The following is a 25538-nucleotide window of genomic DNA, read 5'->3' as shown; positions in this document are numbered from 1 at the left end:
TGCATAACTAATACTGTTATATTAATATACTTTTTACCTCTGTGATTACCTTGTATCTAAGCCACTTCTGACAGCCCCATGATCACATGACTTTTTATTTATTATCTTTTGACATGCATTTTAGCCAATTAGTGCCGTGTCGTGCACAACTCCACTGGAGAGAGCACAATGTTGTGACAAGCTAATAAAAAGGCATGTGATAAGAGGCTGTCTGTAGTGGCTTAGAAACAGGCAGACATTTAGAGGTTTAAATGTTATAAAGTATATTAATATAACAATGTTAGTTGTGCAAAGCTGGGGGAATAGGTAGTAAAGGTGTTATCAATCTTTTTAAACAATGATAATTTTGGTGTTGAATGCCCCTTTAAAGGGCCATTATACACTCATTTTTTCTTTGCATAAATGTTTTGTAGATGATCTATTTATAAAGCCCATAAAGTTTGTTTTTTAAAAAAATGTATAGTTTTGCTTATTTTTAAATAACATTGCTCCTAACCAGGCCCCAAAGTTTTATTTGAATACCGTCAGCTACCTTCTCCAGCTTGCTCCTGTTTGTGTAAAGGGTCTTTTCATATGCAAAAGAAGGGGGAGGGGGGGAGTGTCTTATTTCCCACCAGCAGTGGGCTTTCCAACTGCCTTTTCAACAGAGTTAAACTAAAAGCTTCTAAGTACGTTTTTAAACCATTTTATACTGGATTTTTATATCAGTATCTGTGCATCTTATTCTTTATAGTAGTGTCTATTACATGCAGTTATATGAAAATGAGTGTATACTGTCCCTATAACTCTTGTTTTAACCTGTGACTATCCGACTTTGTCAGGGTCTTATCTATGTGAAAATAGATACAAAAGCCATATGTTTCTACCTTGATAAGACAAAAACTACTCAGAATCAGAAAAGTCAGATTTCCCAAAGGAGTTTATTGACTAACAGGGACATGAATAAATTAACATACTAGGTGAGTTTGAAATGTTTTGACTGCATTAACACCTTGTGTTCTTCAATTGTTTTTCAAAAGTCAAACACCCACCAATTGCTTTAGTTGGAGGACTAATCTGGACTTGTTACTTAGTAGACCAGGCTTACTACGTTATTTTGTTAGCAATATAACCATTGTCTTGAAGTTCATCTCTGCTGGTGTGTGGCAAAATTAGGCTTCTGAAGTCTTCAGTGAGAATTTCGAATAAATAATGAAATTATGTTGCATTTTTTATTTAAACTACACATTTACTATCCCTTTAAGTCATTTTGTGTTGCATTTTAAAAATGCTTACCTTGTATATTTTGGGCCAGATTAGGAATGGAGCACTAAGAGTAAACTTTTTGCGCGCATTGGATTGAGCTCGCATTATAAATTGAAAGTAAAAAGTTATCGCTCTTGTGCTAACCCCATGTGCGTGAAAAGCCAAACTTAGAATATTGCACGCGCAATAACCTATTCCCCAATATAAGTCAATGGAGCAAAAAAAGTGGGGTAAAAAACCCCCCACTAACACTCCACTCGGGCAAACACGATTGCATATTCAGCAAGCGCTACTGAGGGTGCTCAACCAATAATATGCTGGCCCCTAAGCTTACATTCATGACTTTTCAAATAAAGATACCAAGAGAACGAAGAAAAAGCAAATTATGCTTACTTGATCATTTCCTTTTCTTCTGATGGAAAGAGTCCACAGCTTCATTCTGTGGGAAATAAGTACCTTAGGTGCCAGAAGAAGTTACGGGTGGGGAGCTGTGGACTCTTTCCATTAGAAGAAAAGGAAATGATCAGGTAAGCATAATTTATGTTTTTCTTCTTAAATGGAAGGAGTCCACAGCTGCATTCATTAATTTTGGGAAAACAATACCCAAGCTAAAGAGGACACTGAATGCCAAGTCGGGAGGGTAAAATAGGCGGCCCATACTGAGGGCACCAGGCCTGAACCTATTCCCAATAAAAAACCCCGCTTTAGCCGAAGCCGAGAAAATTTTGAAGGGAGAACCGAGGAAACCAAAAGGTCAGCTCCAAAAAAGAACACCTCCAATAGTGAGCCCAACTCACAAAGACCCAAAGGGGCCCAAACAGGAAAGGAGGCCACGCCTATACCAGCGAAACCCGGGATAAACCCGGGCACAGAGACAGAAAAGACTTCTCGTCAACATCCTGCAAGTACTAAATGCAACCAAAAAAGCAAAGTCCTCCAAGCGTCAGAACAAAAAAATGTGGAAGAGACCCAGTCTGAAACCCCAAGTTGAAGAACCCAGAGTCCATTACGGGACGACACAGAGGGTTACTTGCAAGGAGGAAGAAGCCGTCAAGCAGAAAGAAAACTGCAAAAGCAGCCCTCATACAGAGGGCACGCTACAGGCAACCTAAGACGCCAGACCCACACACAGGTCACTAAAAAAGGGGACACAAAACCTCAATCGAGGCCCCCAGAGGAGGAGAGTATACCTTCAGAGCCCGAAGGAACTGTAGAGGCCCTCTCCAAGGCGGAAGGCCCAGTACAATAGTGCACGAGCACATTCTCAAATAAACGTCTGGACTCTGCAGACAGCCCGAGGAACAAGGCGCTCTAAAATGGCATACGGAACAAAACTGGTTGACATGCGTCAACGAGGCCAGTCCGGATTCGTCACAGGACACACAATCTGAAATCAAAATAGTCTCAATATCAGAATCCTCCAAAACTGAATGAGAAATTCGCACAGTCTCAGCATCAGAATCCTCCTCAGCTTCAGAATCCTCCATAACTGGTAGAGGATATATAAATATGGACTAAAGTAGTAAAACAAAAACGGCACCTGAAACGCACAATGGCTGGGGCACTCACCACCTCCTACGATCAGACCCCTGCGGACTAGAATATTGCCTTTGCCACACGGTCGGGAATGCGGAAATGGAAAACGGAACCACGCCCGACACAAGGTGAACCGTACAGTCCAAAAAAGCACGCCCAACCAAAAGGCCGCGTCACTTCCAAAGGCCTCAATGTTCCCAACCACGAGCCCATAAACATCACACATAATAAGCAGGTTGAATCACATAACAAACATGATTATAAACCCCCCTGTTCAATAACAGGAGATATTAACCCTCGATTCCAAGATACTAAAAGAGACTCACTGAGACCCTTTTGACATTAGTTAGAGCCGCAAGGTGGTAGCCTCTCGGGAAAACATTCACATTACAGTACATTGATGAATAAAGTAAAATGAAACGATCTTACCGGAATCTATGCCATGGAAAAGGAACACAGCCTTTCAAGTGTGACGGATAGTAGCATCGCCTTCGCCATGGACTTGAGAGAAGAAAGCAGGCAGTGGAGCAAAGATTGACAACGCCGATTGCTTGAGGAGCTTTTAACATGAGTCGGGATGGTTTCGCAGAAAGACTTTCCCTGCATCTCCAGACTCTGACATTCAGCCAAGCCCTCACTGAGAGACTGACAGGACTACTTAAAACTCCTGTCCCATGCCGAAGAGTACTACCCTCCATAAGAGACAAAAAACAAAAATTTAAAATTCTGACACTTCTCTGCCAACCTCCTGGGACGAAAGGCAAAAAAAGACTGGGGGATGAGGGGAGTGGGAGGAGTATTTAAGCCTTTGGCTGGGCTGTCTTTGCCTCCTCCTGGTGGCCAGGTTCTTATTTCCCAAAAGTAATGAATGCAGCTGTAGACTCTTTCCATTTAAGAAGAAAATTGATAATAAGAGTAAATTAGAAAGTGGCTTAAAATTGCATGCTCTATCATTAGTGTTATTATGATTGTAACTGTACTGTGTAATGTATTTCTGATGTGTTTTGTGACACTTTACTGTTTCGCCAAACAGTTGACCACAGCCCTGAGGAGCGCTAACCCGACGTGCGTTAACTTCAGCTGTGTTTAAGCGATCGTGTTTACTTTCACCTTGTAATATGAGCACAATGTAACTTGCACACAAACTCTTTCGGAAATTTTGTGGGAGCATCCGGTGGCAGTAGTCAATTTGGCAGGTGTCAGTTTTCTAAAAACATTGTATATGGGAACCAATGTTTTGTCCACAGTAGATATCTTGAATGATGTTCTTGGTCCAGGTTTTACAAAAACATCACAGTTTTCTTCACTGATGTCCTCAATCAAGCGACAGTCATTATTCAGTAGGATCAGATCAAATTTCATCATTGCATGTTCTTCAAACTCTTGCGATGCAGATGCAAAGACGCATCCGATAGTACTCTTGGATACTGCCTCAAAAACATAATTTATGCTTACCTGATAAATGTATTTCTCTTGTAGTGTATCCAGTCCACGGATCATCCATTACTTGTGGGATATTCTCCTTCCCAACAGGAAGTTGCAAGAGGATCACCCACAGCAGAGCTGCTATATAGCTCCACCCCTCAATGCCATATCCAGTCATTCGATCGAAACAAGCCGAGAAAAGGAGAAACCATAGGGTGCAGTGGTGACTGTAGTTTAATTAAAATTTAGACCTGCCTGAAAAGGACAGGGCGGGCCGTGGACTGGATACACTACAAGAGAAATAAATTTATCAGGTAAGCATAAATTATGTTTTCTCTTGTTAAGTGTATCCAGTCCACGGATCATCCATTACTTGTGGGATAGCAATACCAAAGCTAAATTACATGGATGATGGGAGGGACAAGGCAAGAACTTAAACAGAAGGAACCACTGCCTGTAGAACCTTTCTCCCAAAAACAGCCTCCGAAGAAGCAAAAGTATCAAATTTGGAAAATTTGGAAAAAGTATGAAGGGAAGGCCAAGTTGCAGCCTTGCAAATCTGTTCAACAGAGGCCTCATTTTTAAAGGCCCAGGTGGAAGCCACAGCTCTAGTAGAATGAGCTGTAATCCTTTCAGGAGGCTGCTGTCCAGCAGTCTCATAGGCTAAACGGATTATACTTCGAAGCCAAAAAGAAAGAGAGGTTGCCGAGGCCTTCTGACCTCTCCTCTGTCCAGAGTAAACAACAAACAGGTTAGATGTTTGGCGAAAATCTTTAGTAGCCTGTAAGTAAAACTTCAAGGCACGGACTACGTCTAGATTATGCAAAAGACGTTCCTTCTTTGAAGAAGGATTAGGACATAATGATGGAACAACAATCTCTTGATTGATATTCTTGTTAGAAACCACCTTAGGTAAAAACCCAGGTTTTGTACGCAGAACAACTTTATCTGAATGAAAGATCAGATAAGGAGAATCACAATGTAAGGCAGATAACTCCGAGACTCTTCGAGCCGAGGAAATAGCCATCAGAAAAAGAACTTTCCATGAAAGAAGTTTGATATCAATAGAATGAAGGGGTTCAAACGGAACCCCTTGAAGAACTTTAAGAACCAAGTTTAAGCTCCATGGAGGAGCAACAGGTTTAAACACAGGCTTAATTCTAACTAAAGCCTGACAAAATGCCTGAACGTCTGGAACTTCTGCCAGACGCTTGTGTAAAAGAATAGACAGAGCAGAAATCTGTCCCTTTAAAGAACTAGCTGATAATCCTTTGTCCAAACCCTCTTGGAGGAAGGACAATATCCTAGGAATCCTAACCCTACTCCATGAGTAATTCTTGGATTCACACCAATGAAGATATTTACGCCATATCTTGTGGTAAATTTTCCTGGTGACAGGCTTTCGTGCCTGTATTAAGGTATCAATTACTGACTCGGAGAAGCCACGCTTTGATAGGATCAAGCGTTCAATCTCCATGCAGTCAGTCTCAGAGAAAGTAGATTCGGATGATTGAAAGGACCTTGTATTAGAAGGTCTTGTCTCAGAGGCAGAGTCCATGGTGGAAAGGATGACATGTCCACTAGGTCTGCATACCAGGTCCTGCGTGGCCACGCAGGCGCTATCAATATCACCAATGCTCTTTCCTTCAGACGAGGGAGCAGAGGAAACGGTGGAAACACATAAGCCAGGTTGAAGAACCAAGGCGCTGCTAGAGCATCTATCAGTGCCGCTTCTGGGTCCCAGGACCTGGATCCGTAACAAGGAAGCTTGGCGTTCTGGCGAGACGCCATGAGATCCAATTCTGGTTTGCCCCAACGGAGAACCAATTGAGCAAACACCTCCGGATGGAGTTCCCATTCCCCCGGATGAAAAGTCTGACGACTTAGAAAATCCGCCTCCCAGTTCTCTACACCTGGGATATGGATCGCTGACAGGTGGCAAGAGTGAGTCTCTGCCCAGCGAATTATCTTGGAGACTTCTGACATCGCTAGGGAACTCCTGGTTCCCCCTTGATGGTTGATGTAAGCCACAGTCGTGATGTTGTCCGACTGAAATCTGATGAACCTCAGTGTTGCTAGCTGAGGCCAAGCCAGAAGAGCATTGAATATTGCTCTTAACTCCAGAATATTTATTGGGAGGAGTTTCTCCTCCTGAGTCCATGAACCCTGAGCCTTCAGGGAGTTCCAGACTGCACCCCAACCTAGAAGGCTGGCATCTGTTGTTACAATTGTCCAATCTGGTCTGCGAAAGGTCATACCCTTGGACAGATGGGCCCGAGATAGCCACCAGAGAAGAGAATCTCTGGTTTCCTGATCCAGATTTAGTAGAGGGGACAAATCTGTGTAATCCCCATTCCACTGACTGAGCATGCATAATTGCAGCGGCCTGAGATGCAGGCGCGCGAATGGCACTATGTCCATCGCCGCTACCATTAAGCCGATTACTTCCATGCACTGAGCCACCATGGGGCGTGGAATGGAGTGAAGAACACGGCAAGCATTTAGAAGTTTTGATAACCTGGACTCAGGTAAATTTTCATTTCTACAGAATCTATAAGAGTCCCTAGGAAGGAAACCCTCGTGAGAGGAGATAGAGAACTCTTTTCTTCGTTCACTTTCCACCCATGCGACCTCAGGAATGCCAGAACTATCTCTGTATGAGATTTGGCAATTTGAAAGCTTGACGCCTGTATCAGGATATCGTCCAGGTAAGGAGCCACCGCTATGCCTCGCGGTCTTAGGACCGCCAGAAGTGAGCCCAGAACCTTTGTAAAAATTCTTGGGGCTGTAGCCAATCCGAATGGAAGAGCTACAAATTGGTAATGCCTGTCTAGAAAGGCAAACCTCAGGAACTGATGATGATTCTTGTGAATCGGAATATGAAGGTAGGCATCCTTTAAGTCCACTGTGGTCATGTACTGACCCTCTTGGATCATGGGTAAAATGGTTCGAATAGTTTCCATCTTGAATGACGGAACTCTGAGGAATTTGTTTAGGATCTTTAAATCCAAAATTGGTCTGAAGGTTCCCTCTTTTTTGGGAACCACAAACAGATTTGAATAAAACCCCTGTCCTTGTTCCGTCCGCGGAACTGGATGGATCACTCCCATTACAAGGAGATCTTGTACGCAGCTTAGGAATGCCTCTTTCTTTATCTGGTTTGCAGATAATCTTGAAAGGTGAAATCTCCCTTGTGGAGGAGAAGCTTTGAAGTTCAGAAGATATCCCTGAGATATGATCTCCAACGCCCAGGGATCCTGAACATCTCTTGCCCACGCCTGGGCGAAGAGAGAGAGTCTGCCCCCTACTAGATCCGTTGTCTGATTGGGGGCCGCTCCTTCATGCTGTCTTAGAGGCAGCAGCAGGATTTCTGGCCTGCTTGACCTTGTTCCAGGACTGGTTAGGTTTCCAGGCCTGCTTGGATTGAGCAAAAGTTCCCTCTTGTTTTGAAGCAGAGGAAGTTGATGCTGCACCTGCCTTGAAATTTCGAAAGGCACGAAAATTAGACTGTTTGGCCTTTGATTTGGCCCTGTCCTGAGGAAGGGTATGACCCTTACCTCCAGTAATGTCAGCAATAATTTCTTTCAAACCAGGCCCGAATAAGGTCTGCCCCTTGAAAGGAATGTTGAGTAATTTAGACTTTGAAGTCACATCAGCTGACCAGGATTTGAGCCATAGCACCCTACCCCCCTGGATGGCGAATTCGGAATTCTTAGCCGTTAGTTTAGTCAAATGAACAATGGCATCAGAAACAAATGAGTTAGCTAGCTTAAGAGTTCTAAGCTTGTCAACAATTTCAGTCAATGGAGCTGTATGGATGGCCTCTTCCAGGGCCTCAAACCAGAATGCCGCTGCAGCAGTGACAGGCGCAATGCATGCAAGGGGCTGTAAAATAAAACCTTGTTGAATAAACATTTTCTTAAGGTAACCCTCTAATTTTTTATCCATTGGATCTGAAAAAGCACAACTGTCCTCAACCGGGATAGTGGTACGCTTTGCTAAAGTAGAAACTGCTCCCTCCACCTTAGAGACTGTCTGCCATAAGTCCCGTGTAGTGGCATCTATTGAAAACATTTTTCTAAATATAGGAGGTGGGGAAAAGGGCACACCGGGCCTATCCCACTCCTTACTAATAATTTCTGTAAGCCTTTTAGGTATTGGAAAAACATCAGTACTCACCGGCACTGCATAGTATTTATCCAGCCTACACAATTTCTCTGGCACTGCAATTGTGTCACAGTCATTCAGAGCAGCTAATACCTTCCCAAGCAATACACGGAGGTTCTCAAGCTTAAATTTAAAATTAGAAATCTCTGAATCAGGTCTCAGTACTCACCGGCACTGCATAGTATTTATCCAGCCTACACAATTTCTCTGGCACTGCAATTGTGTCACAGTCATTCAGAGCAGCTAATACCTCCCCAAGCAATACACGGAGGTTCTCAAGCTTAAATTTAAAATTAGAAATCTCTGAATCAGGTCTCCCCGATTCAGAGACGTCACCCACAGACTGAAGCTCTCCGTCCTCAGGTTCTGCATATTGTGACGCAGTATCAGACATGGCTCTTACAGCATCTACGCGCTCTGTATCTCGTCTAACCCCAGAGCTATCGCACTTGCCTCTCAATTCAGGCAATCTGGATAATACCTCTGACAGGGTATTATTCATGATTGCAGCCATGTCCTGCAAAGTAATCGCTATGGGCGTCCCTGATGCACTTGGCGCCATATTAGCGTGCGTCCCTTGAGCGGGAGGCGAAGGGTCCGACACGTGGGGAGAGTTAGTCGGCATAACTTCCCCCTCGACAGACCCCTCTGGTGACAATTCTTTTATAGATAAAGACTGATCTTTACTGTTTAAGGTGAAATCAATACATTTAGTACACATTCTCCTATGGGGCTCCACCATGGCTTTTAAACATAATGAACAAGTATCCTCTGTTTCAGACATGTTTGTACAGACTAGCAATGAGACTAGCAAGCTTGGAAAACACTTTAAAGCAAGTTAACAAGCAATATAAAAAACGTTACTGTGCCTTTAAGAGAAACAAATTTTGACAAAATTTGAAATAACAGTGAAAAAAGGCAGTTACACTAACAAAATTTTTACAGTGTATGTAACAAGTCAGCAGAGCATTGCACCCACTTGCAAATGGATGATTAACCCCTTAATAACAAAAACAGAATAATAAACGTTTTTTAAACACAGTCACAACAACTGCCACAGTCTACTGTGATTGTTACCCTCCTCAAACACGACTTTGAAGCCTTTTGAGCCCTTCAGAGATGTCCTGTATCATGCAGAGGGAAGCTGAATGTCTCTGTCAGTATTTTTATCTGCACAGAAAAGCACTAAAATAGGCCCTTCCCACTCATATTGCAAAAGTGGAAAGCTTCAGGAAACTGTTTCTAGGCAAAAATCAAGCCAGCCATGTGGAAAAAAACTAGGCCCCAATAAGTTTTGTCACCAAACAGTATGTATCTCTGTTAATAAGCCTGATACCAGTCGTTATCACTGCATTTAAGGCTTAACTTACATAAATCCGGTATCAGCAGCATTTTTCTAGCAAATTCCATCCCTAGAAATATATTAACTGCACATACCTTATTGCAGGAAAACCTGCACGCCATTCCCCCTCTGAAGTTACCTCACTCCTCAGAATATGTGAGAACGGCAGTGGATCTTAGTTACTTCTGCTAAGATCATAGAAATCACAGGCAGATTCTTCTTCTAATGCTGCCTGAGATGAAACAGTACACTCCGGTACCATTTAAAAATAACAAACTTTTGATTGAAGTTAAAAAACTAACTATAATACACCACTCTTCTCTTACTACGTCCATCTTTGTTGAGAGTTGCAAGAGAATGACTGGATATGGCAGTGAGGGGAGGAGCTATATAGCAGCTCTGCTGTGGGTGATCCTCTTGCAACTTCCTGTTGGGAAGGAGAATATCCCACAAGTAATGGATGATCCGTGGACTGGATACACTTAACAAGAGAAACTGAAATTTTCTTGTACCTGGAATTCCCTCACATTTATTTAAACTGTCCTTGAGTTTCAGTTCATGACATTCAGTTACTTCCTCGCTTTTGACATAAATGTATGAAACCCCCTTAGTCTTCTCATCACAAAAGAGGAACATATTATCAGGGGTGAGAATTTGAACCTCTGTTGTCCTCTACAAACTGGCTTTTGTTGTTTCCCCGCTTAGTTCATCCAACCCCGTCACATGCATTTTTCCATGGGGCGTTGTGAAAATGTTCCATTTGGCTTTTTATACCCTAGTCCTTCTCATGCTTGAACAGATTGACGAAATTCTTGTTGTTTTTATATTGGCTTGATCCATCAGAAAAAACATAATTTATGCTTACCTGATAAATTTATTTATCTTGTAGTGTATCCAGTCCACGGATCATCCATTACTTATGGGATATTCTCCTTCCCAACAGGAAGTTGCAAGAGGATCACCCCAGCAGAGCTGCTATATAGCTCCTCCCCTCACTGTCCTATCCAGTCATTCGACCGAAACAAGACGAGAAAGGAGAAACCATAGGGTGCAGTGGTGACTGTAGTTTAATTAAAATTTAGACCTGCCTTAAAAGGACAGGGCGGGCCGTGGACTGGATACACTACAAGAGAAATAAATTTATCAGGTAAGCATAAATTATGTTTTCTCTTGTTAAGTGTATCCAGTCCACGGATCATCCATTACTTATGGCAGTGCTTTCCAAACTGTGTGTCGGGACACACTAGTGTGTTGGCAGCAGTGTGTAGGTGTGTCCCTGCTTCAGCACAATTTTTTTTTGGTTTCTGACTTTCCGCCTGCCTGCTATGCATATCACATGGTTGACACGTGATTAATACCTAGGGGGTCACAGATCATCTTAACCTATTGGTGCAGCTCAGTGGAAACTGAAACTATTCCCATTGGCAGCTTTGGTGGCACATTGGCTCCTGACTCCACTTGTAGTCTCCTCAATCGGCTCGTGATTGCATGTGTAGTCAGTGAGTGGGACATCAGCAGCAGTAGTCAGTCAGACTCGCAGAGCTCTAAGGGCGGCAACTTAAACGCTGAGCTGAAGTCAGTGGGGTTTTTTTTGCAACTAGCTCCTAGTAGTGCATTGCTGCTCCTGCTCTTGATATATGGATAGGAAGGGGAAGCTTAAAAATGGTTGATGATAAAATGCAAGTGTCTTTATCTAATATTCCACCAAATATTAATAAACCGTGTTGTTCCCATCAACCTCATACATCCCATTAAAATAGTAAGTAGCTATTGGTGAAATTAAACTTTTTTTAATGCTTGCACATACTTACTGTTACTTGTAAATACATTTTGTTATTACATCATTTATGTATGTGTCCGTATCTCTTAAAACAAGTTAGTTTAACCTCCTGTTTGCCAGTACAACTGAATTACTGTGTCGCGAAATGATGCAAGTCTAAAAAGTGTGTCGCCAACATGAAAAGTTTGGAAAGCTCTGACTTATGGGATACCAATACCAAAGCTAAAGTACACGGATGATGGGAGGGACAAGGCAGGATTAAACGGAAGGAACCACTGTCTGAAGAACCTTTCTCCCAAAAACAGCCTCCGAAGAAGCAAAAGTGTCAAATTTGTAAAATTTTGAAAAGGTGTGAAGCGAAGACCAAGTCGCAGCCTTGCAAATCTGTTCAACAGAGGCCTCGTTTTTAAAGGCCCAGGTGGAAGCCACAGCTCTAGTAGAATGAGCTGTAATCTTTTCAGGGGGCTGCTGTCCAGCAGTCTCATAGGCTAAGCGAATTATGCTCCGAAGCCAAAAGGAAAGGGAGGTTGCCGAAGCTTTTTGACCTCTCCTCTGTCCAGAGTAAACGACAAACAGGGAAGATGTTTGGGGAAAATCTTTAGTAGCTTGTAAGTAAAACTTCAAGGCACGGACTACGTCCAGATTATGTAAAAGACGTTCCTTCTTTGAAGAAGGATTAGGACACAATGATGGAACAACAATCTCTTGATTGATATTCTTATTAAAAACCACCTTAGGTAAAAACCCAGGTTTGGTACGCAGAACTACCTTATCTGCATGAAAAATCAGATAAGGAGAATCACATTGTAAGGCAGATAGCTCAGAGACTCTTCGAGCCGAGGAAATAGCCATCAAAAACAGAACTTTCCAAGATAAAAGTTTAATATCAATGGAATGAAGGGGTTCAAACGGAACTCCTTGAAGAACTTTAAGAACCAAGTTTAAGCTCCACGGGGGAGCAACAGTTTTAAACACAGGCTTAATTCTAACCAAAGCCTGACAAAATGCCTGGACGTCTGGAACCTCTGCCAGACGCTTGTGCAAAAGAATAGACAGAGCAGAAATCTGTCCTTATAAAGAACTAGCTGATAGTCCTTTGTCCAAACCCTCTTGGAGAAAGGACAATATTCTAGGAATCCTAACCTTACTCCATGAGTAATTCTTGGATTCACACCAATAAATGTATTTACGCCATATCTTATGGTAGATTTTCCTGGTGACAGGCTTTCGTGCCTGTATTAAGGTATCAATGACTGACTCGGAGAAGCCACGCCTTGATAGAATCAAGCGTTCAATCTCCATGCAGTCAGTCTCAGAGAAGTTAGATTTTTACAGTGTATGTAACAAGTTAGCAGAGCATTGCACCCACTTGCAAATGGATGATTAACCCCTTAATACCAAAAACGGAATAACAAATGACAAAAACGTTTTTTAAACAGTCACAACCACTGCCACAGCTCTACTGTGGCTTTTTACCTTCCTTTAATACGACTTTTGAAGCCTTTTGAGCCCTTCAGAGGAGTCCTGGATCATGCAGGAAGAAGCTGGATGTCTGTGTCTGTAATTTTTGCTGCGCAAAAAAGCGCTAAAATAGGCCCCTCCCACTCATATTACAACAGTGGAAAGCCTCCAGGAACTGTTTCTAGGCAGAATTCAAGCCAGCCATGTGGAGAAAACTAGGCCCCAAGAAGTTTTATCACCAAACGTATATAAAAAACGATTAAACATGCCAGCAAACGTTTTAAAATATACTTTTATAAGAGTATGTATCTCTATTAATAAGCCTGATACCAGTCGCTATCACTGCATTTAAGGCTTTACTTACATTACTTCGGTATCAGCAGCATTTTCTAGCAAATTCCATTCCCTAGAAAAATAATTTAACTGCACATACCTGATTGCAGGAAAACCTGCACGCTATTCCCCCTCTGAAGTTACCTCACTCCTCAGAATATGTGAGAACAGCAAAGGATCTCAGTTACTTCTGCTAAGATCATAGAAAACGCAGGCAGATTCTTCTTCTAAATACTGCCTGAGATAAACAGTACACTCCGGTACCATTTAAAAATAACAAACTTTTGATTGAAGAAATAAACTAAGTATAAAACACCACAGTCCTCTTACGACCTCCATCTTTGTTGAGAGTTGCAAGAGAATGACTGGATATGACAGTGAGGGGAGGAGCTATATAGCAGCTCTGCTGGGGTGATCCTCTTGCAACTTCCTGTTGGGAAGGAGAATATCCCATAAGTAATGGATGATCCGTGGACTGGATACACTTAACAAGAGAAATAGATAATCTTTTCGCTCTCTGGAAGTATCCCCTGTAGCTTCACTAGTGTTCTGCTTTGTTTCACCAATTGTTCGAGACATTGAATTCCTTGCTGATTTTGTTCTGAGAACACAAGCTTAGTAATAGACTGAGAATTTTAACTTTGTCCTCTCTGTTTGCTACGGCACACTTTTCTTTAAGAGTCTTGGCACTGTTATACTCTGCTGGAATCATCTCATCAAACAACTCTTACAGATTTATTGTCAAAGTTTCAGAAATCCTTCCTACTTTAGCTCTCAAAGCACTTTTGTCTTTTATCTGCATTTATCTTTCTAATCTTGGATGCAGGGATACTCCAAGTGCAGCACAGCACAACATGAGTCAATCTAGCTTTCAGCAAAGCATTTGACACAGTACCACACAACAAACTAATTCACAAACTATCTCCTTGGGCTAGACTCATAAATTGTGACCTAGGTAGAATGCTGGCTTAAAGGGATATGAAACCCAAGTTTATTTATTTTCATGATTCAGACAGAGCATACAATTTAAAAAAAAACAAACTTGCAATTTACGTCATTTATCTAATTTGCTTTGTTCTTTTGGTATCCTTGGTTGAAAAGCATACCTAAGTAGGTTCAGGTGCTGGGAGCTATCTGCTGATTGGTGGCTGCACATATATGCCTCTTGTCATTAGCTTACCAATGTGATAAACTAGTTCCCAGTAGTGCAATGCTGCTTCTTCAAGAAAGGATACAAAAAGAATGAAGCAAAATCGATAATAAAAATAAACTGGAAAGTTCTTTATAAATGTATGCTCTATTTGAATCATGAAATAATAAAAACCAGCTTTCGTGTCACTTTAAAGGGTTAGATAAGTCCAAATTAAATCTTCATGACTCAGAGCATGTAATTTTAAGGCACTTTTAAATTCACTTCTATTTTCAAATGTGTTTGGTTTTCATTGTATGACTTGTTGAAAAAGAATACACACATATCTTACACTAGTGGGAGCTAGCTGCTGATTGGTGCCTGCACACATTTGTCTCTTGTGATTGGCTGGCTAGATCTGTTCAGCAAACTGCCAGTAGTGCAATACTGTTCCTTTCAGGTAAGAATAACAAGAGAATGAAGCAAATTTGTTAAAAAGTAAACTAGAAAGTTGTTTAAAATGGTTTGTTCTATTACAATCAGGATTTTTTTGGGATGGGTTCATGCCCCTTTAAAGATAGAAAACAGAGTCTTAGTAAATGGAGTACATTCAGCAGAAGGGGAGTCATTAGTGGTGTTCCTCAGGGGTCAGTTCTGGGGCCTGCTTTGTTTAACAAATGTATCAGTAAAATTTTTTGTAATAGAGTAAATGTTCCAGAAGTATATAAACAAACTGAAGGCGAGAAGGGAAAGAGGTGATATGATAGTTGTTTAAATATATTAAGCGGCTTAATAAAGCTGAGGCTATACATATTTTTCATAAAAAGAAAAATTAAAAAACAAGGGGTCATGAAGGGTAGTAGATTCAGGAATAATTTGTGGAAGCACTTCCTTCTTTACAGAAAGGGTGATTGATTCATTGAATAAACTTTCACATGAGGTGGTAATGACAAACACTGTGGGGGACATCAAGATTGCCTGGGATACACATAAGGCAATCCTACAAACTAGATAAGTTTATACTTTTAGGAAATATTAGGCAGACTTTTTGGGCCTATGGTTGTATCTCAACTAGGGTTGCCACCCGTCCCTTAAAATACAGAACACTTATAAGTTACACATGCTGCAGGGTGTGCAGGGAGGAATATGAATAGTGCTGTCCAGACACACAATACATGTTCCTCCCTGCACACCCTGCAGCATGTGTAACTCATAAGTTTCCAGGAAAACATGTCTGAGGTGGCAACCCTAATCTCAACTATATCACAAGTTGGACTCTGCAGAGACCCCAGAAGTATCTGCAAAGCAATTGGGATTTTGCTAACAAAATGTCAGTAGCAAGCCTTGCCTACTCAAGTGTGAATTGGCTCCTCCAAATAAGGTAATTGGTGGGGGAAGTTTAACCACTAAAAAACAAATCCAGCAAACAAGGTGTAACTCACTGAAATTTGCTCACACTCACTCACTATGTTAAGTTAATACAAGACTACAGAAGAATAATAGTAATGTCTGGGTGTTTACTGTCCCTTTAACAATAATGCAATACTACAATGGCAATTTTTTTGTTCCTCACAAATGGGACATAGCACAAATTAGCAAAACAACTGGAGAGATTTCCCTACTTATGATGTCAAACAGTGAAGATCCTGTTTCTGTATAATAAAAACAAAACAAGAACAGGCAGACGGGGCATAAGCAAGGAGAAAGAAGAGATTGTAGTTGAAAGGGAGCTAGTGCAAATGCTTCCTGCATGATTCAGAGGAAAATGTCACTTGAGAATTTGCAACAACAAATCTTTTGTGGGTCAAGAGCAGCTCCTTAAACTCTTGTGCACTGAACAACTGAAGTGCCTAAGCAGAACCACGGCATTTAACTGCCAATACAGACAAACGGAGAGCAGTGAGTATATAAAAACAAAACCCACACACAATGCTACACAAGAGATGCTGGCACAGTATATATATACACAAACAGGCAAATAACTAGCTACGGGCATAAACATCAGATATGGATTCAGAGACATAATGAATCACCCCAAAAAGCTATAGCACTACTTGCATCACAGATTATATATCAGGGCTAGATCTAGATGACAGATTAGTGGATCACAAACTGGTAAAGCTGCACAGCAAAACCCAGCAGGTAAAAACAAATCAGTAGTAGCCTGGCTCACATCTTGCAAGGATATGCTGACCATTGGAGTTTTCACTATAATTTTAAAGGAATAGTCTTTTTTTGTATTGTTTAGATAACATTGTGCTAAATTCCAAGGAGTTCTTTATGAAGCTGCACTAATTGTCTAAAATGCAAGTCTATTAATAGCACTGAGATAAGGGGGCAGTCTGCAGAGGCTTAGAAACAAGGTAATTACAGATGTAAAATTGTATTAAAGGGACAGTCTACCCCTTACTCATCTTAAAGTCTTACTTTAGATCAAGCTGCAAATATCTGCCTGTACCCCTTTCTAAATCATGCAGCAGTAACAGTAAAAAAACATAAATTATGCTTACCTGATAAATTTATTTCTCTTGTAGTGTGTTCAGTCCACGGGTCATCCATTACTTATGGGATATATTCTCCTTCCCAACAGGAAGTTGCAAGAGGATCACCCAAGCAGAACTGCTATATAGCTCCTCCCCTCACATGTCATATCCAGTCATTTGACCGAAACAAGACGAGAAAGGAAAAACTATAGGGTGCAGTGGTGACTGGAGTTTTAATTAAAATTTAGAACTGCCTCAAAAAAAAAAAGACAGGGCGGGCACTACAAGATAAATAAATTTATCAGGTAAGCATAAATTATGTTTTCTCTTGTTAAGTGTGTTCAGTCCACGGGTCATCCATTACTTATTGGATACCAATACCAAAGCTAAAGTACACGGATGATGGGAGGGACAAGGCAGGAACATTAAACAGAAGGAACCACAGCCTGTAGAACCTTTCTCCCAAAAACAGCCTCAGAAGAAGCAAAGGTGTCAAATTTGTAAAATTTTGAAAAGGTATGAAGTGAAGACCAAGTTGCAGCCTTGCAAATTTGTTCAACAGAGGCCTCATTCTTAAAGGCCCAGGTGGAAGCCACAGCTCTAGTGGAATGAGCTGTAATTCTTTCAGGAGGCTGCTGTCCAGCAGTCTCATAGGCTAAACGTATTATGCTACGAAGCCAAAAAGAGAGAGAGGTGGCCGAAGCCTTTTGACCTCTCCTCTGACCAGAATAAACGACAAACAGAGAAGAAGTTTGCCGAAAATCTTTAGTTGCCTGTAAGTAGAACTTCAGGGCACGGACTACGTCCAGATTATGCAAAAGACGTTCCTTCTTTGAAGAAGGATTAGGACATAATGAAGGAACAACAATCTCTTGATTGATATTCCTGTTAGAAACAACCTTAGGTAAAAACCCAGGTTTAGTACGCAGAACTACTTTTTCTGAATGAAAAATCAGATAAGGAGAATCGCAATGTAAGGCAGATAACTCAGAGACTCTTCGAGCCGAGGAAATAGCCATCAAAAACAGAACTTTCCAAGATAAAAGCTTAATATCAATGGAATGAAGGGGTTCAAACGGAACACCCTGAAGAACTTTAAGAACCAAGTTTAAGCTCCACGGAGGAGCAACAGTTTTAAACACAGGCTTAATCCTAGCCAAAGCCTGACAAAAAGCCTGGACGTCTGGATTCTCTGCCAGACGTTTGTGTAAAAGAATAGACAGAGCAGAAATCTGTCCCTTTAACGAACTAGCGGATAAACCCTTTTCTAAACCTTCTTGTAGAAAAGCCAATATCTTAGGAATCCTAACCTTACTCCATGAGTAACTCTTGGATTCACACCAATATAAATATTTACGCCATATCTTATGGTAAATTTTTCTGGTAACAGGTTTCCGAGCCTGTAATAACCGACTCCGAAAAACCACGCTTTGAGAGAATCAAGCGTTCAATCTCCATGCAGTCAGCCTCAGAGAAATTAGGCTTGGATGGTTGAAAGGACCCTGAATTAGAAGGTCCTGCCTCAGAGGCAGAGACCATGGTGGACAGGACGACATATCCACTAGGTCTGCATACCAGGTCCTGCGTGGCCACTCAGGCGCTATCAGAATCACCGATGCTCTCTCCTGTTTGATCCTGGCAATCAGTCGAGGTAGCAACGGAAATGGTGGAAACACATAAGCCATGATGAAAACCCAAGGGGCTGCTAATGCATCTACCAGCAATGCTCCCGGGTCCCTGGACCTGGATCCGTAACAAGGAAGCTTGGCGTTCTGGCGAGATGCCATGAGATCCAGCTCCGGTTCGCCCCAACGAAGAATCAGTTGAGCAAACACCTCCGGGTGAAGTTCCCACTCCCCCGGATGAAAGGTCTGGCGACTTAGAAAATCCGCCTCCCAGTTCTCCACGCCTGGGATGTAGATCGCTGACAGATGACAAGAGTGAGACTCTGCCCAGCGAATTATCTTCGAGACTTCCAACATCGCTAGGGAACTCCTGGTTCCCCCTTGATGATTGATGTAAGCCACAGTCGTGGTGTTGTCCGACTGAAATCTGATGAACCTCAGTGTTGCTAACTGAGGCCAAGCTAGAAGAGCATTGAATATTGCTCTTAATTCCAGAATGTTTATTGGGAGTAGTTTCTCCTCCTGAGTCCACGATCCCTGAGCCTTCAGGGAATTCCAGACTGCACCCCAGCCTAGTAGGCTGGCATCTGTTGTTACAATCGTCCAATCTGGTCTGCGAAAAGTCATTCCTTTGGACAGATGAACCCGCAACAACCACCAGAGAAGAGAATCTCTGGCCTCCTGGTCCAGATTTAGTAAAGGGGACAGATCTGAGTAATCCCCATTCCACTGACTTAGCATGCATAGTTGCAGCGGTCTGAGATGTAGGCGCGCAAATGGCACTATGTCCATTGCCGCGACCATTAAGCCGATTACTTCCATGCACTGAGCTACTGATGGGCTTGGAATGGAATGAAGGACACGGCAAGCATTTAGGATTTTTGATAACCTGGATTCCGTCAGGTAAATCTTCATCTCTACAGAATCTATAAGAGTCCCTAGAAAGGGAACCCTTGTGAGTGGGAACAGAGAACTCTTTTCCATGTTCACTTTCCACCCATGCGACCTCAGAAATGCTAGAACTATCTCTGTATGAGACTTTGCATTCTGAAAACTTGACGCTTGTATCAGAATGTCGTCTAGGTACGGAGCCACCGCTATGCCTCGCGGTCTTAGTACCGCCAGAAGCGAGCCCAGAACCTTTGTAAAAATTCTCGGGGCCGTAGCCAACCCGAAGGGAAGAGCTACAAACTGGTAATGCCTGTCTAGAAAGGCAAACCTTAGGTACCGATAATGATCTTTGTGAATCGGTATGTGAAGGTAGGCATCCTTTAAGTCCACTGTTGTCATATACTGACCCTCTTGGATCATGGGTAGGATGGTTCGAATAGTTTCCATTTTGAACGATGGAACCCTTAGGAATTTGTTTAAGATCTTCAGGTCCAAGATTGGCCTGAAGGTTCCCTCTCTTTTGGGAACCACAAACAGATTTGAGTAAAAACCTTGCCCTTGTTCTGTCCGCGGAACCGGGTGGATCACTCCCATTACTAAGAGGTCTTGTACACATCGTAGAAATGCCTCTTTCTTTATTAGGTTTGTTGATAACCTTGACAGATGAAATCTCCCTTGTGGAGGAGAAGTCTTGAAGTCCAGAAGGTATCCCTGAGATATGATCTCCAACGCCCAGGGATCCTGGACATCTCTTGCCCAGGCCTGGGCGAAGAGAGAAAGTCTGCCCCCCACTAGATCCGTTTCCGGATGGGGGGCCCTTTCTTCATGCTGTCTTAGGGGCAGAAGTAGGTTTTCTGGCCTGCTTGCCCTTGTTCCAGGACTGGTTGCCTTTCCAACCCTGTCTGTAACGAGTAGCAGTCCCTTCCTGTTTTGGAGCGGAGGAAGTTGATGCTGCTCCTGCCTTGAAATTATGAAAGGCACGAAAATTAGACTGTTTGGCCTTTGATTTGGCCCTGTCCTGAGGAAGGGTGTGACCCTTACCTCTAGTAATGTCAGCAATAATTTCTTTCAAGCCGGGCCCGAATAAGGTTTGCCCTTTGAAAGGAATATTAAGCAATTTAGATTTAGAAGTTACATCTGCTGACCAGGATTTGAGCCATAGCGCTCTGCGCGCCTGGATGGCGAATCCGGAGTTCTTAGCCGTTAGTTTGGTTAAATGCACAACGGCATCCGAAACAAATGCATTAGCTAGCTTAAGGGCTTTAAGCTTGTTCATAATCTCATCCAATGGTGCTGTGCGAATAGCCTCTTCCAGAGACTCAAACCAGAATGCCGCTGCAGCAGTGACGGGCGCAATGCATGCAAGGGGCTGTAATATAAAACCTTGTTGAACAAACATTTTTTTAAGGTAACCTTCTAATTTTTTTATCCATTGGATCTGAGAAAGCACAACTATCCTCCACCGGGATAGTGGTACGCTTGGCTAAAGTAGAAACTGCTCCCTCCACCTTAGGGACCGTCTGCCATAAGTCTCGTGTGGTGGCGTCTATTGGGAACATTTTTCTAAATATCGGAGGAGGGGAAAAGGGCACACCGGGTCTATCCCACTCCTTGCTAATAATCTCTGTAAGCCTTTTAGGTATAGGAAAAACGTCAGTACACACCGGTACCGCATAGTATTTATCCAGCCTACATAATTTCTCTGGGATTGCAACCGTGTCGCAATCATTCAGAGCCGCTAACACCTCCCCTAGCAATACACGGAGGTTCTCAAGCTTAAATTTAAAATTTGAAATTTCTGAATCCGGTCTCCCCGGATCAGATCCGTCACCCACAGAATGAAGCTCTCCGTCCTCATGTTCTGCAAATTGTGACGCAGTATCGGACATGGCTCTCGTGTCATCGGCGCGCTCTGTCCTAAACCCAGAGCTATCGCACTTGCCTCTTAACTCGGGCAAATTAGATAATACTTCTTTCATAACATTAGCCATATCATGCAAAGTGATTTGTAAGGGCCTTGATGTACATGGCGCCACAATCTCACGCACCTCCTGAGCGGGAGGCGAAGGTACTGACACGTGAGGAGAGTTAGTCGGCATAACTTCCCCCTCGTTGTCTGGTGATAATTTCTTTACCAGTAAAGACTGACTTTTATTTAAAGTAACATCAATACAATTGGTACACATATTTCTATTGGGCTCCACATTGGCTTTTAAACATAATGAACAAGTAGATTCATCTGTATCAGACATGTTTAAACAGACTAGCAATGAAGGCTAGCAAGCTTGGAAAAAATCTTTCAATAAATTTACAAGCAATAGAAAAAAACGCTGCAGCGCTTTTAAAAACACAAAAAAACTGTCACAGTTGAAATAACAATGAACTAATTCAGTTATAGCCAACAATTTTAACAGTAAATGTATGAATTTAGCAGAGGATTGCACCCACTAGCAAACGGATGATTAACCCCTCAATACCCAAAAACGGATAATCAATTTATGATTTAACGCTTTTATCACAGTCAAACACACTGTCACAGGTCTGCTGTGACTGATTACCTCCCTCTAAAATGAATTTTGAAGACTCCTGAGCTCTCTGGAGACGTCCTGGATCAAGGAGGAAGAAGCAGGAAGACTGTGCTAGAATTTTAACTGCGACAAACAAGGCGCTAAAAAAGGCCCCTCCCACTCATATTACAACAGTGGGAGACCTGTTACAACGGTTTCTATGCAGAAATATACGTTAGCCATATGGAAAAAAATCATGCCCAAAAAGGATTTATCACCAAAGTACCTCACAAAACAAATAACATGCCAGTAAACATTTTAAAAACAACTTTCCAGTGTTATGCAAAGTTATCACTAAGCCTGCTACCAGTCGCTTCTACTGCAGTTAAGGCTCATACATTTATTTCAGTATTAACAGTATTTTCTCAGTCAAATTCTAGTCCCTAGAAAATAACTCAACTGCGCATACATTTATCAGCCTGATACCAGTCGCTACTACTGCATTTAAGGCTGCACTTACATCATACGGGTAACAGCAGTGTTTTCTTAGTCAATTCCATTCCTAGAAAATATTACTGCACATACCTCATTTGGGAGGAACCCCGCATGCTATTCCCTTTTCTGAAGTTACCCCACTCCTCAGAATGTGCGAGAACAGCCAGTGGATCTTAGTTACGTCTGCTAAGATCATAGAAAATGCAGGCAGATTCTTCTTCTAAATACTGCCTGAGAGAAAAAACAGCACACTCCGGTGCCATTTTAAAATAATAAACTTTTGATTGAAGAATAATTAGGTAAAAAACTCCTATCTCCTCTCGCGACCTCCTTCTTTGTTGAGACTTGCAAGAGAATGACTGGATATGACATGTGAGGGGAGGAGCTATATAGCAGCTCTGCTTGGGTGATCCTCTTGCAACTTCCTGTTGGGAAGGAGAATATATCCCATAAGTAATGGATGACCCGTGGACTGAACACACTTAACAAGAGAAAAGTAATTTGTAAAATGACTATTGTTTCTGGCCACTTTGAAATGGCTGCCAAGCTCCACCCACTGATGACATCACGATCAGGGCTGCATTAAAGGCTTCACTAGTTACAAAAGACTCACTTTTGGATTCAACAAACTGTCAATCCAATTCAGCAGTGCGCACTAAGATGGATCTCATTTTGTTTATTACATATGTGCAAACAAAACAAATAATTCAAAAGGAGCAAGGTAGTAGTCAACATTAACTAACTTCATATAAGGTTAAAACAAAGGAAGCAGAAGGAAGTGGAGGGCAACTTATACCTGAAGAAAAGTGTTGTAAAGGTTTCAGATAAGTTTCTATTTAATAACAAGTGTCATTAATCTATATATTCAATCTAACTGGATATGTTATCATTAAAATGCGAGAAGAGGTTTTAAGTAACTTGTTTTGGCCAATAATGAATAAAACCAAACATACCAGCATTTCTCGTTGTTAGATACATCATCTTTTTCTTTTTCTTGCTTGTTATTGTACCACAAAATTGTCCTGGGGAGAAAAATCAAACAAAAACAAAACAAAATAAACAAAATCCGAACACATAAAATCCATTTTGCTATAAAAAAAAAAAAAAGAGAAGATCTTTATAAATCAGTTCTTGGCATTTTGAAATGATAAACAGTTTTGTTTATTCTTGGAATAGGTAGAGCCTCACTAAATTCTCAGAATGCCTTCCCTTCCCGTTAAATACCAGTCCCTTTCTTGCTAAGCATGACTCTAGGATATATACTAAGCATAAGATACATACAAATCAGTAAGCCTTAAAGGGACAGTCTAGGCCAAAATAAACTGTCATGATTCAGATAGAGCATGTAAGTTTAAACAATTTTCCAATTTACTTTTATCAACAATTTTGCTTTGTTCTCTTGGTATTCTTAGTTGAAAGCTTAAACTAGGAGGTTCATATGCTAATTTCTTAGACATTGAAGCCCACCTCTTTCAGGTTGCATTTTAACAGTTTTTCACCACTAGAGGGTGTTAGTTCACGTATTTCATATAGATAACACTGTGCTCGTGCACGAGAAGTTATCTGGGAGCAGGCACTGATTGGCTAAACTGCAAGTCTGTCAAAAGAACTGAAAAAAGGGGCAGTTTGCAGAGGCTTAGATACAAGATAATCACAGAGGTTAAAAGTATATTATTATAAATGTGTTAGCTATGCAAAACTGGGGAATGGGTAATAAAGGGATTATCTATCTTTTAAAACAATAAAAATTCTGGTGTAGACTGTCCCTTTAACACACAAAAAACCAAGCATAAAACTGCATTTATCACATACTCATTTGATATCAAATCTATGTGTTAAGAAGCACTGTCTGCATGTCCTACATTTAAATATTGCTTGCAAAGACACAATTGCAAACAAACGTATGCAGGGAAGACAAAGACTCTGCCATACAAAAAAAAAATCATTACAGGTACTATTATAACTAGCATGTCATGAAGCCATAAACCCAATAAAGTTCTCACTTAAAATGAAGCTTCTTTTTTTTTTTTGATTGAGCTTAGGCCATACATAGCAAAGAACATATCTAGTTAGTCTAATAAATTAAAACTGAAATGAACACAGCAGTACCAGCTGTGTACTTTTTACCAATGTTCAATAATAGGTTATACCTGAGATTTGAATCAGTGTGTCACCACCTTCAACGGAGGGAGTCACAAAGAAATAATTGCATGTCAAATTGCACCATAGACTTGCTCTTGTTATTCCACATTCTGGGTTATGACCAAAATGGTTATACAAATGCTTAGAGACAGTATCCAGGGGTCTTAAAGGGACATGAAACCCAAACATTTTATTTCATGATTCAGATAGAGAATACATTTTTGAACAACTTTACAGTTTACTTCTATTATCTAATTTGCTTAATTCTCTTGGCATCCTTTGCTGAAGGAGCAACTATGTATTAGGAGCCAATAACATAAGGCATACATGTGCAGCCACCAATCAGCAGGTCCTGAGCCTACCTAAGTATCCTTTTCAACAATGGATACCAAGAGCAAAAAACAAATTAGATAATAGAAGTAAATTGGAAAGTTGTTTAAATTCACATGCTCTGTCTGAATCATGAAATAAAAAAAACTTGGGTTTCATGTCCCTTTAACCCCTTAACCCCTTAGTGACCAGGCCACTTTTCAATTTGTTGACCATCTGGGACCAAGGCTATTTTTGCATTTCTGCGATGTTTGTGTTTAACTGTTATTTTCCTCTTACTCATTTACTGTACCCACACATATTATATACCGTTTTTCTCGCCATTAAATGGACTTTCTAAAGATACCATTATTTTCATCATATCTTATAATTTACTATAAAAAAATTATAAAATATTAGGAAAAAATGAAAAAAAAAAAAAACACACTTTTTCTAACTTTGAGCCCCAAAATCTCTAACACATCTACAACCACCATAAAATACCAATGCTAAACAGTTTCTAAATTTTGTCTTGAGTTTAGAAATACCCAATGTTTACATGTTCTTTGCTTTTTTGCAAGTTATAGGGCAATAAGTACAAGTAGCACTTTGCTATTTCAAAACCATGTTTTTTCAAAATTGGCGATAGTTACATTGTAACACCAATA

General features: G+C 41.3%; 1 protein-coding gene across 1 annotated transcript in view; it reads right to left on the bottom strand.

Annotated features, from left to right (window-relative positions):
• The window catches only part of PALS2 (protein associated with LIN7 2, MAGUK p55 family member), a 455393-nt gene that overhangs the window by 99284 nt on the left and 330571 nt on the right, over positions 1 to 25538 (bottom strand). The window contains exon 8 of the mRNA XM_053714151.1: positions 23373 to 23441. Within this exon, the coding sequence (XP_053570126.1) occupies positions 23373 to 23441 (69 nt within the window). The remainder of the gene's footprint in view (positions 1 to 23372; positions 23442 to 25538) is intronic.

Source organism: Bombina bombina, chromosome 5 (assembly GCF_027579735.1).
Source record: "Bombina bombina isolate aBomBom1 chromosome 5, aBomBom1.pri, whole genome shotgun sequence".
NCBI classification, from domain to species: domain Eukaryota; kingdom Metazoa; phylum Chordata; class Amphibia; order Anura; family Bombinatoridae; genus Bombina; species Bombina bombina.
The sequence above is the reverse complement of the archived record's forward strand: the minus strand, read 5'-3'. Positions and strand labels throughout refer to the sequence as shown.